Source organism: Hyaena hyaena, unplaced genomic scaffold, assembly GCF_003009895.1.
Source record: "Hyaena hyaena isolate Hyena2069 unplaced genomic scaffold, ASM300989v1 scaffold_1791, whole genome shotgun sequence".
NCBI classification, from domain to species: Eukaryota; Metazoa; Chordata; class Mammalia; order Carnivora; family Hyaenidae; genus Hyaena; species Hyaena hyaena.
This window is the reverse complement of record NW_024082426.1, coordinates 158,698-174,233: the sequence shown is the minus strand read 5'-3', so window position 1 is coordinate 174,233 and position 15,536 is coordinate 158,698. Positions and strand designations below refer to the sequence as shown.

The 15,536-nt window shown below is 42.6% G+C and overlaps 1 protein-coding gene across 1 annotated transcript; it reads left to right on the top strand.

Annotated features, from left to right (window-relative positions):
- Nucleotides 1-1,159: 1,159 nt before the first annotated feature.
- On the top strand, nt 1,160-15,032 carry ZBTB20 (zinc finger and BTB domain containing 20). Its single transcript, XM_039224843.1, has 2 exons — nt 1,160-2,756; nt 14,553-15,032. The coding sequence occupies exons 1-2, from the start codon at nt 1,172-1,174 to the stop codon at nt 14,972-14,974; spliced, it is 2,007 nt and encodes a 668-aa protein (XP_039080774.1). The 5' UTR covers nt 1,160-1,171; the 3' UTR covers nt 14,975-15,032.
- Nucleotides 15,033-15,536: the final 504 nt, after the last annotated feature.

The following is a 15,536-nucleotide window of genomic DNA, read 5'->3' as shown; positions in this document are numbered from 1 at the left end:
AACCACCCATTTTATTTCTCAATCTATGATCCAAATGTTACCAACAGTATCCCTTGTCTCCAGAGTGTGGGGAATAACCAATGGGTCAGGCTAGCCACAGTCTCCCCATAGTTCACTGTTGCCTTCCCACAGGGAGCTGTAACAAGTGCATAGAGTACTCTACTGCTTTGGGTGATCATACATCCCATTCCTGCTTTACTCCTGTGGTCCTCACCTAATTACTAACAGTGCTTCCTTGCACTCTCAGAAGTGCCCAGTTTGAACACTAAATATGAGCACCTACTATACTACAGTCTCCCAGGTCACTGCTGCCATCTCTGACCTTTTTAACATTCCTTCTTCATTAAGCTTCAGGAAATTCAGAAAACCATCCATATCACATATGACTGAGTTAGAAAGTTCTCAAGCAGGTTGTCGGAGATGACAAGAAGAATGTGTATGTAAAGAAAACAGTGGTTGAGCGCCCTTTTAGCCAGCAAATTGCATTCCATAACCTGTCCCTCAACTGGAAAACATGGCAGCAGCTTCTTGGTGGATATCTTAGTCTGGATTTAATTTTCCAAGAGTTTTTGCACACATGGTGTCGATTCAGAAGTATACATATACATGAATAGGAAGAGAGTTTATTTTTTTGACAATGATTATTGTTTCTGTCTATGAATAAAATCAAGAACTTTGATAAACTGGGAAAAAATGTCAGCTTTCCCAAAGGACCTCGTCTTAGACCTGTCCAAAGTGGAGGTAGAGAGTTCCATGAGAACCAATCTTCCATTTGTTCTCAGATCTTATTTGCTGAAGTTGTAGGAAGAGCAGGCAAATGGCCCATCTGTTTATTTGGCTGTACTACTTCAACTGACAGCCTCACTGAAGCTCTAGGGCATTAATAGGGATTCAATACCCAAAATAGCTGGGGTATTGTGGGGGTCAAATTAAAGAAAGGCATTGTTCTATAGGCCATCATGCTTCAGCCTGACCCCTGTGCATAGCATGTCCAACTCGCCACAGAGCCCGCTTGCATCTGGAGGTGGGGGGTGGGGTTGCTTCCAGGAGTCATGGGCATTACCCACCTGAGACCTGGGTGTTAGGAATGCAGTCAGTTAGCCCTGACCCACACGCCCTGTCTTGTGTCTATCTTGCCACCCACCGTGCAGGTGACATCAGTTGCAAGGGGATGACCGAGCGCATTCACAGCATCAACCTTCACAACTTCAGCAATTCCGTGCTCGAGACCCTCAACGAGCAGCGCAACCGTGGCCACTTCTGTGACGTGACGGTGCGCATCCACGGGAGCATGCTGCGCGCACACCGCTGCGTGCTGGCAGCCGGCAGCCCCTTCTTCCAGGACAAGCTGCTGCTAGGCTACAGCGACATCGAGATCCCGTCCGTGGTGTCGGTGCAGTCGGTGCAAAAGCTCATTGACTTCATGTACAGCGGCGTGCTGCGCGTCTCGCAGTCGGAAGCCCTGCAGATCCTCACGGCCGCCAGCATACTGCAGATCAAAACAGTCATCGATGAGTGCACGCGCATTGTGTCACAGAACGTGGGCGATGTGTTCCCGGGGATCCAGGATTCGGGCCAGGACACACCACGGGGCACTCCCGAGTCAGGCACGTCGGGCCAGAGCAGCGACACTGAGTCAGGCTACCTGCAGAGCCACCCGCAGCACAGCGTGGACAGGATCTACTCGGCGCTCTACGCGTGCTCCATGCAGAACGGCAGCGGTGAGCGCTCCTTCTACAGCGGTGCGGTGGTCAGCCACCACGAGACTGCGCTCGGCCTGCCCCGTGACCACCACATGGAAGACCCCAGCTGGATCACGCGCATCCATGAACGCTCACAGCAGATGGAGCGCTACCTGTCCACCACCCCCGAGACCACGCACTGCCGCAAGCAGCCCCGGCCGGTGCGCATCCAGACCCTGGTGGGCAACATCCACATTAAACAGGAAATGGAGGACGATTACGACTACTATGGGCAGCAAAGGGTGCAGATCCTGGAGCGCAACGAATCTGAGGAGTGCACGGAAGACACCGACCAAGCAGAGGGCACTGAGAGTGAGCCCAAGGGCGAGAGCTTCGACTCGGGCGTCAGTTCCTCCATAGGCACCGAGCCTGACTCGGTGGAGCAGCAGTTCGGGCCCGGAGCAGCGCGGGATGGCCAGGCCGAACCTGCCCAAGCCGAGCAGGCCACGGAAGCTCCTGCCGAGGGCGGCCCACAGCCACACCAGCTAGAAACAGGTGCCTCCTCCCCGGAGAGAACCAACGAGGTGGAGATGGACAACACGGTCATCACTGTCAGCAACAGCTCAGACAAGAGCGTCCTGCAGCAGCCTTCGGTCAACACGTCCATTGGGCAGCCATTGCCAAGTACCCAGCTCTACTTACGCCAGACAGAAACCCTCACCAGCAACTTGAGGATGCCTCTGACCTTGACCAGCAACACACAGGTCATTGGCACAGCCGGCAACACCTACCTGCCGGCCCTCTTCACTACCCAGCCCGCGGGCAGTGGCCCCAAGCCTTTCCTCTTCAGCCTGCCACAGCCCCTGGCAGGCCAGCAGACCCAGTTTGTGACAGTGTCCCAGCCTGGCCTGTCGACCTTTACTGCACAGCTGCCAGCGCCACAGCCCCTGGCCCCATCTGCAGGCCACAGCACAGCCAGTGGGCAGGGCGAAAAAAAGCCTTATGAGTGCACTCTCTGCAACAAGACTTTCACCGCCAAACAGAACTACGTCAAGCACATGTTCGTACACACAGGTGAGTGTAGACCCTCCCGGGGGCCTGGAACCGGGATGTGGGTGTGAGGGGGGCTGTAGGAAGGGAGGGGCAGGACAGCAAGTGGAAAGGAAGGCTTGGAGTCATCTTTCAGATTTGAAGGAGACCTCACTATCAGCCATCTTCTAGAAGCCCCAAGGGTGCCCCCATCATGGGAATGAAGCATCATGCCACCAAAATACAAAAATCATAGAAACGCTTTATACAGAAGGACAAATGGGGAAAAGTCTGACAGAATTTTCAGGCACAATATCCTTTAAATACATTGAACTTGTAATATATTCTTTGATCCCAGGCATTTAAAACTGGAAAAGTCTGGAAATTATATACTCCAGTCACTTCATTTTACCAAAGTCATATAGGCAGAATAGGAATGAAAGATTCAGTCTGTAGTAAGTTCTGTATGAACCATCAGCTTGAAGAGGCCACAACAAGGCTGATGCAAGCTTATGCTGCTGCATTTGTGGTCCCTGAAACAAAGAGAAGTGATAGACTCACTCTATTTTCTACTGCTTATTCTCTATTTTCAACACCTAGAGACCACAGTTTAGGCTGGGCACTACCTTATAAAAGGACAATAAACTGATTGGGGGCATATTCAGAGGAGTATAATTAGGGTGGTGATGAAGGAAGTCAAAGCCATGGCATATCATAGTTGAAGGTCCTAGGGATGTTCAACCTGCAGAAAAGAAGACTCCAGGCATCATAGAGGCCACATCCAAGAATTTGAGCTTCAGGGTCAGCATAATGTAGTAGTTAAGCTAGAACTCTGGACCCACCTTGCCTGGGTTTGAAATTAGACTTAGGCACTACTGAACTTTGTCACTCTGGGAAAATTACTTAATCTTCCTATACTTGTTTCCTTGTCTATATAAAAAGGATAATAGTAATACATCTTTCTTATAGCATTGTTTTCAGGATTAAATGAATTAATACATGAATCTCTTAAAACAATTCCTGGCACAATATCAGCACTCTATAAATGGTAGCTAATATTAGCATTGCTAGCTATATTTAAATGGTTGGGAGGAAACAGACATTAAGCTTATTCTGTTTGACTCCAAAAGGTAGAACTGGACCAATGATTGGAAGCTATAACGGAGATTCTTTCAACTAAATAAAAGAAAAGAGTTGTTAGTGGTCTGAGCTGCTCTAAGATGGGATAGACAGCCTCTAAAGGGACTGAGTTTCTATAATTAGAGATGTTCAAGGAAAGGGTATCATTTCATAGGGATGTTGTAGAGGGGATTCCATCATTAGGTGAGTAGTTGGGTGAGATGGTGTTTCATCCCTGGATTCTGTGATTCTAAGATCTCCTGCCCTCCCAGCCAGTGCCCTTTTCCAGCTCCGTAACAGGACAGACACAGAAGTGAGAATTCCACAGATGCTCCTACATATAAGTGACCACATATGTGATATGATGTCACATAGATTCTCTTGTTCCTGAAAATACCCACCCCAATGATGATCACCATATTTGAAATTCCTATCACAAGAGTCACTCTTCTGGCATACCTCTGGTTATAGAACACCCCTGTTAAAAAAAAAAAAATGCCAGAAAAAGTTATGTACTAGAACTTTAATGTATGAAAATACATTAGTTCCTCAAAGCAACGTTGTTTCTCAGATAAGCTAGCAGGCATCTAGGGGATAGGACATAAGGCAAACAAAGTTAAGTTAGAAAGTGGAAGTGAAGGAGGCAAACACTGAGATAAGGTACCCAACATGGAATTGAACAACTAAAACCAACTGTTACTTACAATGAACTTTGCCTTCTTCACAGTCAGCTTAAGGTAAGACATTATGAAAATCTATGCATATGCCTTTATGTGAATCAGTTGTTTCTTAAGATGACAGTATTCATACCTCCAAATAAACATAGTAACTCACTACTGAATTTAGCAGGAAATCAGGTAGATAGGTCACTATGTTCATTTGGGACAAATGTGAATTCACTAATAACCTGAGATGAATCAGGGGTAATTTTCCATGTGGTATGGGTATCACTATTATTTGGTAAATTGATCAAACAGTAATATTTTTATTTATGTGGCACTTTATGGTTTACAAAGTGTTCTCAAAAATGTTTTCCCTTTCTTTTCCTGAATAGTTAAACCATCAAATTAAAGATTAAGGAGAAAAAAGAGACCATTTGCGGGATTGTCTCCATAGCCAAAGTTTACTTTGCTTGTCTTGGATCCATAAACATTTCTATTGCCAACCCCCCTTTGTGTGTCTCTTCCAGGAGACCCAGTGGATATAAAATTCACAAATTCTATTTTATTAGATCACATATTAAATAAGACTGAATTCGTAACATAAAATTTTCATTGCAGTATCAAAAATTGTTTTTTTGCTATATAAACATATTTATCCAATGGATTTACTAAAGGATTCTGTGGTTAACCCAAATAACTAGATTTGCCCACGAGAAAACCAGCAATGGGTTTGTACATGTAGCCACCATATATACAAAAGCTATAAGTACAGTTATTTCATAAATCTAAATCTAAATTATGCTCAAACTGTAGCCTTCAGATAATCTACTAAACTATGAAGGTTCTCCGTAAGTTAGGAAGGTTTTGTGTTGGTGTCTATAACGTGGCTACATCTGAGAACAATTAATACACAGATATCACTTGAGCACCTCATTCAAAAGAACCAAAACTCTTCCCATTCACCCTGAATTATTTGGCAGTGGCAGTTTGGAAGGGCCATCTGTCTATCAAGACTCTTGTCTAACTGAAGGAATCCATAACCTAACAAAGTTAAAGAACAATTGGTCTAGATTTTTTCAAAAGGCAAGACAGCCTGAACATATGGAAGTAATTCAGGACTGGATTCACTGCACCCTCCATTTCAAAACAAAGTTCTCTCCAGTTTCTTGGGAAAACATCAAAATATGGGGCCTCCCAGCTTCACAGGAGCCCAGTGGAAATGACAAAAATCCAGAGCAAAAAGCCTAAATGTTGGTCTGAAAAGAATCCAGAAAGTACTAGGGATACTTGAAAAAGTATGGATGATTTCAGTATTCTTACCTATAATCTAATCTAAAAGAATCTTAACTAAGGAAGAGTAGCTTGATAGAATTAAAAGGAAAGATATTTGAGTTCTCTGCCTCACAGCTATTATGCAGGGTACCTGGCTTTGCATTTCAGTTACTCAAAGGTTTAACATCAATAGTACTTACTTTGGACAACTGCAGAAAATCTATTCTGACATCAGGATTCCAAATAAAATGCGGTGGGGCTATGTGTTAATGACCCACATACTCATTGAAGGGAAGTATTTAAAACAAATAAATCTGTTCATTGTAGTGACTTTGAAGCTAAGCTCTGCCTTAGGGAACCAGGAAGCCCTGGCTGTAAAACATATTCCATAATGGTTACAACACTAAAACTTAGAGTGGGGACATAAGTGAAAGACAGTTATCCTAGAATTATATTATTTGGGCTCAGTTTTGGTTCCTTTAATTGTCTGTGTGGCCATAAGCAAGTCACTTAATTTTATAGCCCTCAGATTCTTTGAGTTTATAATGGAGATAATAATTTTCTTGTCTGTTGAGTAGCTGTAAAAGTAAGGTACATTTAAGAGCTTGTCATAAACGGGAAAGTACTAGTTAATGTTCAAAAAAAATCATCATCATTATTACTTTAGCCCCCTCCATCGAAGAGACACTGAGCTGCTTAGCTCTGCCTCACATATCTGAATAACAAGCACTTGACAGGTTTCCACCCTCTATGGAATTCAAATGCTGAAGCAATGTGGTGTTCCTTGGATTTCCCCTGAACTTCCTACATGACATCAGCATTTTTTTCCCTTCCTTAATGATTTTTTTAAGAGTAAAAGAAAACCCTTCACCTAACCACTCTGTCCACTCCCAAACCACATGGTTCTTCATTTCTCCTCGGAGTTTCTCAAGTTCACTTTACTACAGCTTCATAAAAGTTGTGAGAGAGGAGACCAAGAGTTAAGGACATATTTGAAAATAAGAAAGTGAGAGAAAACAAACTGATAACACAGACCATCCTGTCATGGAGCAAAGCAGGGCTCCTCTATGTCCCGTCCCCTCAAGAGACAAAACAAAAGTATAGATAAACCACATCTTCTTGATCCATTAGTCCATTGATGGACACTTAGGCTCTTTCCTACATGCCAATGAGAAGGAATGAAATCTGGCCATGTGTAGCAACATGGATGGACCTTGAGGGTGTTATGCTGAGCGAAATAAGTCAGGCAGAAAAGGACAAATATCATATGTTTGCACGTATAGGAGGATGAGGAGGAACTTAACCAAGGACCAAGGGGGAGAAGAAGGGGAGAAATGGTGGGGGAAAGGGAGAGAGCCAAACCATGAGAGACTCTTGAATGCTGAGAACAAACTGAGGACTGATGGGTGAGAGGGGGGAAGCGGGGAGATGGGCATGGAGGAGGGCACTTGTGGGGATGAGCACTGGGTGATATATGGAAACCAACTTGACAATAAGCTATTTAAAAAAAAAGAGAGACAAAACAAAAGACAAAAAAAATAGAAACGAAGGACAGAGGACATAGAAGGACAAGCTTTGGTGTCAGTGTGGATATGGAAAGCAGGCAATAGGGAAAATGCAAAGATAACCCAGTAGCAGTGGTTCTCACAATGTGCTCCCCATAGCAGCAGCACACGTAGTGTCAGGCCCATCCAGACCTGAATCAGAAACACCCAGAATCAGAAACAGTCTGTGTTTCAGTGAGCCCTGAGTCACATTAGGCTAGGAATCATTTCTCTAGAAGGCTGGGTGATGATGAGGTTGGCATCAGGTTGCTTTTGTTACATAACATTGTCCTCTAAAATTCCACTCATAAGAATCTATGCATTTGCAAAAAGAAAACCAGTTGAAAATAATAGCTTGATTTTTATAGTGGATAAATTATATTATGGGGGCAAATATCTCATGTATGAAAGGTGAGCTAAGCCTCTCAAACTGCACAAGGACCATGGCAGATGTACACCTTCTGGCACTTAAAATACTAACTTGTATTATCATTATGGGGTTGTCTCTACTCCTTCTATTATAGTGTGGACTCTGTGAGCCAGAAATGGTTGATAGGTAAGAAGGTAGGTAGATAGGTACATAGATAGATAAAGACATTTATATATCTTATATATACTTCAATATGTATCCAGCATAATACCTTACATGTAATAAATATTCAATAAATATTTGATCAGTGAATGAATCAAATCATCAGGATGGCATTGGAGGTATTTATTTACCAGCAGGTATAGACTTGCCAAATTTAGCAAACACAAATACATAATGTCCAGTTAAATTTGAATTTTGGACAAACAACAAGTGTATTTTTAGCATAAGTATGTCCCATGCAGTATTTGTGACATACTTAGAGTAAAATATTATTCATTTCTTTTCTGAAAGTCAGATTTAACTGTGTGTCATGTATTTTATCTCACAATACTATCCAGGTGGAAATTTCTTTTAAGACCCAATCTTAGGACTCTTTGCTTTAAATTCTATATATGAATACAGGCTAGCATATGTAGCAGCTTAACAAATACTTTTTGAGTGAGTAAGTGAATGAATGTTCAGAAATGCGGGCATGCTTTCCCAGAGAATTTAATTCAAGGGACTTATACATAAATGCATTATTTTCTAGCAAGACTTAAATTTCTTTTTCTTTCCTTCTTTTTCTTTTTTTATTTTCTGGAGAATTTATTGTATCTGCATTTTTACTTGTGTTTTCTTCACTAACAAATGGTAGATGATTGGGCTTTTTTCTGAATCATAAACAGCCCATTTATTGGTGATCGTTTTTAGTCCGTTAGTGTCCTCTGCATGTATGGTAATTTTGTTTGTTACTTTGAGAAGCTCAGCTATTTCTGCCATGAGTTTGATGTAAATTGATATAGGAATTTAGTAACATAACATGTCAGAAATAGTGTAAAAATACAGAGATCAAGGTAGTAATATGATAATCCTCACACAGAATTTGGGCTATTAATTATATCAAGACAGTAGAGTAATGAATAAGTATAAGATTTGAAGTAAGAAAGCCTTGGTTTTACCACTCTCTGAGTGACCTTATAGAAGTTCTACAATCAATCAGAGCCTTAGGGTTTTTTGCCACAAAATATATGGATCTTAATAATACTTTCTTTACATGGTTGCTCTAAGAATCATATAACATAATTTCTGTGAAAGCACTTAATCATAAATACTGTAAAATTACCAAAGCCATTTAAGAACATAAGTTAGGGGCAGCTGGGTGGCTTAGTCAGTTAAGCATCCAACTCTTGATTTCGGCTCAAGTCATGATCTCATGGTTTGTGAGTTCAAGCCCCAAATTGGGCTACGTGCTGACAGTACGGAGCATGGTTGGTATTCTCTCTTTCTCTCTCTTTCTCTGCCTCTCCCCCACTCATTGTCTGTCTGTCTGTCTGTCTCTCTCTCTCTCTCAAAATAAGTAAATAAACTTAAAAAAAAAGAACATGTATGTTAAAGTAATAGCATACACTTCACAGCATAATCCAGAGGGCAGGATATTGTTAATAGGAGAAAAAAGTGATAATCTGGCGAGGCTGAAATCCATCTTCTCATCTGGTACTGACTTGTCAGATGACCCTCAGGACATTACCTCTCTAATGGAAATACCATCTTCTGGGGATGTTAGTGTCTATCCACTCATAAAGTTGTAAGAAAAGTTAAATAACATGGATGAAGTTCCTCGAGATCTTCAAAATTCTGCCTAACACCAAAATGTTACTTGTCACTGAAGCCACAGATGTTCTCTGAATGCAACGCGTCCCCACTAGATAGTCTCCCCCTCCCAGTCAGCCTCACAGTCCATGCCAGTACCAGGATCGCACTCTCAGAACTGGAGAAAAAGGCTGGCAGGCAGTCACACCAACCATATCTCAGGTGTGTAGGCCTTCCTTCCACTGGACTTCTCTGGTGGAGAGCAGACTCTCCAGCCAGTGAAAGCTCTGCGTAACTGTCTGAGCATCCTTCCATTCTTGTTGCTGAACCATTCCCCCTTTCTGTTTCGACCTTGATGTTCTGTATTCCAGAACTCCTTGTCAGTGACCACCTTCCCTGACCCACACTCTCCTTTTCCTTCCTTGCTATCTGCCTTCTCACCAGTTTTGGTTTCTCTGGCCCCTCACCATACTCACCTAAAGAGGAGGGTGTTGTATTAGAGTAGATTACAGAAAGGCCAAGAGAATGGTAGAACAATGGGAACAATGCCTCTGAAAACATCATGGTAGTAGCATTCACAGTACTTTCTTCAAGCCAGCAGAAGCCTAGTTAGAATGAGAAAGAATCAGCAGAATGAATGGGTTCTTGCTGAGCCCCCAATACAGAAGTGACTATTCAGAATTGAGGTGTCTCACCCCAGTAGAATATCTTTTACTTAAACTTGGGGCAGACCCTCTGTATCTACTAACCTAACAATATCTCTCTTCCTTTCTTTTTTCCTCACTTGTCATTCATAATACAGCATCAATTTTGGTCCACGAGAAGGTGTTGAAAAGAGGCCCTTTAAAGAACAGGCATTGGGGCGCCTGGGTGGCTCAGTCGGTTAAGCGTCCGACTTCAGCTCAGGTCATGATCTCATGGTCTGTAGGTTCGAGTCCTACATCGGGCTCTGTGCTGACAGCTCAGAGCCTGGAGCCTGTTTCAGATTCTGTGTCTCCCTCTCTCTCTGCCCCTCCCCAGCTCGTGCTCTGTCTCTCTCTGTCTCAAAATAAAATGTCTGGTTTTTTTTTTAACATTTATCAAAAACTGGAAAAAAGTATATACGTTCACCACTCCCCCCACACTGTTGAAATTGTAAAGGACACTGGAAACCCCTTTGGTTTCTCCACTTGGGTATAGTTTCTTGGCCTCCAAAACTCAGTTGTCACTTGCTCAGAAGCCCTCCATCAGCGCTATCTGCTGACATTTTATTCATGATACCACTTCTTTCATTAGCATATGTAACTGAGAGCAGACTATACCCTTAACTCTGAATTACATAGCTGCAATATAATCACTTGCTTTATTGATTATCTGAAAAAAAAAATTTTTTATCCTGAGTTGGCTTTCCCATGCAATGCAAATTATTTTTCAGTTGGTGTCATTTATCATCAGCTCCTTTCTACTGAAAAGAACAGTTGATTTTTTTTCTTAAAATGATCACATACTCTGTGCTAAGTGCTTTATATCTTTAGTTTTCAAAATACCTTCACAAGACAGGTGCTTATTGTATTACTCTCAAGTTGCAGATAAGGAAACTGAGGCTTATAGAGGTTAAGTAACATACCCAAGTCACTCAGCCAAGGAAATGGAATTCATATCTGACTCCCACATCTGTATAGCCCAAAATGGACCATTGTAAAGTGAAGGGGCTTATATGAGCTTCTCCCTTATGTTATAATTCTAGTGTCTGCTTTGGACGTTGTGTCACAATGATTGGACTTGCCATTCCTGGCTGTAGTCTCAGTTCTGAAAAGCCATCCACTTCCATTCATCTTAACTCTTCATTTCTCCACACTGAAAGTAACAATTAACAGACCACATCCATTTCATGTATAATGTTGAAAGCCCTTTCGGGATGCCTATATGCAACAGAAAGGAAAATAACAAGGAAGAAAAATATTAGCATTTCTGAGTGATCGTGTTTCAAATCCACACATATATAAATGAAAGTTCTGGACACCTGATTAATCTGAAAATATGCCCAGTTTAGTATGACAGTTCTTGAAATACCTACGCTCTACCAACACAGCACCTTAATAATTATAGAGAGCGCTTTCCTTTAAGGAGCTCCCAAGTGCTTTACAAACATTTTTCCTCATTAACTATCATACCATTTTCTGTGGTAGGGAAGGGAACAGGGTACTTTGTCCTATTTAAAATGTGGGACTGCTGATGCAGTGAGTGATTGAAGCAGGTTGCCCTCGGGTCATGTGCTGACAAGGCCTGGACTAGAGTCCTCAGGGGTTGTGGGTCAGGGTGGGCAGAAGGCCACTAAATCTGCTAAGGGCCATGGCAAGTGCTTGGTCCAGCTCCTCCCTTTCAGAAGGGGAAATCAACCCAGGGAAACTTAGAAAGCCCAGGGTCACACAGATAATTAACAGCTGAACCAATACTAGACGCACACAAACAACATACAGATGTGTGCTATGGAGGGAAAGATAACAACTGTGAAGAATCAATTTATAGTCAGATTAGAAGGTTGTGAAAGCAAAAAGCCTTCATGAGTGACCTTGCCTAGAGGAAAAACACACAGTGTAAGAAGGTGAAAGTTTCAAACAACAAGAGCATTTTAACATAAAGTTTCAACTTCCTAGCAGCCACAATAGCATCTAGAACTTAAGAAGGCAAGCTTCCCATTAAAGGTGACAGGTGGATATGTTGTAAAAGATAGTTGGCCAGCCTATCGTAGCCTCTAGAAAGTGTACTCAAAGCACAAGGATGGCAAAGACCAGCTTGAGTTCAACCATGTTTACAGCTGACAGAAATGTTCCAACTAAAAATAACATGCACGGCTGTCTCTCTTTGGGAATCTCTCATTTCAAAAGAATGTACCTACATAAACACCATGCACAGACTGAACTCTTTTTTAGGAATGAGGCTTCCCTAACGTCCCCCATTTGTCCAGAAGTGAACTTCTTCTCTTCTAACCCTGTGACCCTATGGACCTATCTTGTCCCATCAGTGAGAATGTAGGGAAAGAAATCAGAGAAGAGTCAAGAGGAGAGGGAGCTAGGCCAAGACATTTGTGGATAACTAAGGAAAAAAGTGTTCAAAGACCAATGACATTGTTAAGAAATTTGTGGAGTGATTCCTGAGCGAAACAGCCATTTCTCACTTATCCTGTGCTTCAAAAGATATCCTTTTACATTTAAAAAGCACAGTGAGAAAAGGTTTCTGATGAGATCATGTTTTGTAAAACAGATCATGAACATAAAGCACTAACACTGAGCCTGACATATTAAGCACTCAATACATGGTGATTGTTTCCATTGCCATTATTACTGTGACACCCCAAACCTCCTCTGTTTCATAACGGAAAAAACAGAAACACAGTCAAGGCACATATTTTAATTGGAAGTTAACTCAATTTTAAGAAATAGATTTTCTACCCTGATATATAATCCAGATGTTGAACAATTACCCTAGAGAATTTCAAAGGCTTGGGGCCTTGGGCTGGGTTATGGAAGAGTACATAGAAGGACTTTTTTTCTCTGAGGTGGGTGCCTCCATTAGGCAATCCGTAATGAGGTGGGGCAGACAGAAACTCCCTAATGCATTTCATCTCACCTGTCAAGAGCAGAGCTGAGAGCAAACAGCACCAACAAAAACAAAGTTCTGTTTATCCAAAGAGATGTCACAGGCCCACGGACGTTACTTATTACATTTAGTAGTATTATTATTACATTTAGTAACAGTATTTTTACTTACCTTAATTTTTTTAACAAGATTGAACATTCCGTTTCTAAGCTGAGAGCACACCAAAGCAGCAAATAGGAGAAGAAGGGTTTCAGCCAACAGGCTGAGAACAAAGAAAGAGAAAACTATTTTTTTAATTGACCCAAGAGTTCAAAAATGCGTATGGAACCATTTAATTGGGGGTCGGGGAAGAGGATAGGCTTGCAATAAGAATACCATGCAAGTATTCCCATACCACCCTTGGTGGTCTGCAAAGTGATTTCATATGTATTTATGTCAACACCAGCACACTGAGGTAAGTAGGACTGTATACCTTAGAGGCATTTGGAGATTCGTCTAAGTGCCGTGCTGAGTGCTGGTGCCCAGATTTGAACAGGACCATTTGACTCTGAGATCATTGTGTTGTCCACCACCTACTCAACCTCCACACCAGACAAAGCCAGACTTCAGCTCAGTGCAGTCAAGATGGAATAGCCAGTTAACTCTAACGTGACAGTTCAGGAAGATCTGTGTGTAAAATAAATCAAATTTAAAGTGTAGCTTTGCAGGGCGCCTGGGTGGCTCCATCGGTTAAGCATCCTGACTGCGGCTCAGGTCATGATCTCATGGTTTGTAATTTCGAGCCCCGTGTCAGGCTCTATGCTGGCAGCTCAGAGCCTGGAGCCTGTTTCAGATTCTGTGTCTCCCTCTCTCTCTGACCCTCCCCTGCTCACACTCTCTTTCTCTCTCTCTCAAAAATAAATTAAAAAAAAAAAAATTTAAATAGAAAAAAAAAATAAAGTGTAGCTTTTCAGAATGACTTGCTCCTGTGTTGGCCAATACTCTCCAGACCTGTCAAGGCAAAGGTGCATTCACTAGACAGAATACTGGAAACGGAGACTGTCCCCAAAGAGACAAGCTATGTGGCCACTGTCCTTGGTTTCTAAAGATTTTAGAGAACTCTGTGTCTTCAAAGATCTTTCTTCTCTCTTATTTCTTGCGTGTGTTTGATAAAATTAATGGGAAACACGCAGTTAAATCCTCTCCTGATGACTGAAAACACCCCCCCTAAAAGTCACCCTCCCTTTTCACCACAGAGTGACCTTTGAAAGCCTTTAGTGGGGAATATCTTGTAGCTTTCCAAGAGAGCCATTTTCTGGCATGGGGACGTGGAAAACTAGACGGTCCTGGCACCACCTTAAAGCAAGGTTTCTCAGAACATGAGACGCCAGGAAGGCCTGGATCTTTCCAGTGGGGGCTGAACCAGTCATATTTGTTTTTTAATCGTTTTTTGTTTTCTGTTGTCTTGTTCTTCCATGTCTCATTCTCCCTCCCTTGCTGTGACTGTCTCTTCCCACATTGACAGGTGAGAAGCCCCACCAATGCAGCATCTGTTGGCGCTCCTTCTCCTTAAAGGATTACCTTATCAAGCACATGGTGACACACACAGGAGTGAGGGCATACCAGTGCAGTATCTGCAACAAGCGCTTCACCCAGAAGAGCTCTCTCAATGTGCACATGCGTCTCCACCGGGGGGAGAAGTCCTACGAGTGCTACATCTGCAAAAAGAAGTTCTCCCACAAGACCCTCCTGGAGCGACACGTGGCCCTGCACAGTGCCAGCAACGGGACCCCTCCTGCCGGAACACCCCCAGGTGCCCGCGCCGGCCCCCCAGGGGTGGTGGCCTGCACCGAGGGGACCACTTACGTCTGCTCCGTCTGTCCAGCAAAGTTTGACCAAATTGAGCAGTTCAACGACCACATGAGGATGCACGTGTCTGACGGATAAGTAGTTATCTTTCTCTCTTTCTTATGAACAAAACAAAACAAAAAAGAAACAAACAAACAAAAAAAGCTATGGCACTAGAATTTAAGAAATGTTTTGGTTTCGTTTTTACTTTCTGTTTTTGTTTTTTGTTTCGTTTCATTTTGTACTACATGAAGAACTGTTTTTTGCCTGCTGGTACATTACATTTCCGGAGGCTCGGGTGAATGATAGTTTTCCCGGCCTCCCTCGGATGGTGGCCTTAAGGCCTGGTAGTGCTTCAAGAGGTCCACTGGTTGGATCTCTAGCTACTGGCCTCTAAATACAACCCTTCTTTACAAAAAAATCTTTAAAAAAAAAAAAAGTAAAAAAAAAATTTTTTTTTTCACTTGTGAAGAGCACTACAAAAAATCTATAACAAAATCTAAAAGGCCTACTGTCTTTAAGTACACCGCTTGCAGTGTTTCAGTGGACATTTTCACAATTCTGGCCGCTCGGACTTCACAGTAACCAGTTAAAACTGTGGAATATCGCTTCTGGTTGAAAACCCAGACGAAAGGCCCTGCTGTTTTCCACCTACCATGTT

Coding starts and splice junctions, on each gene's coding strand:
- ZBTB20 (XM_039224843.1), top strand. CDS start 1,172: ATGACCGAGCGCATTCACAGCATCAACCTTCACAACTTCAGCAATTCC. Junction 2,757..14,552: donor GCACATGTTCGTACACACAG/GTGAGTGTAGAC, acceptor CCACATTGACAG/GTGAGAAGCCCCACCAATGC.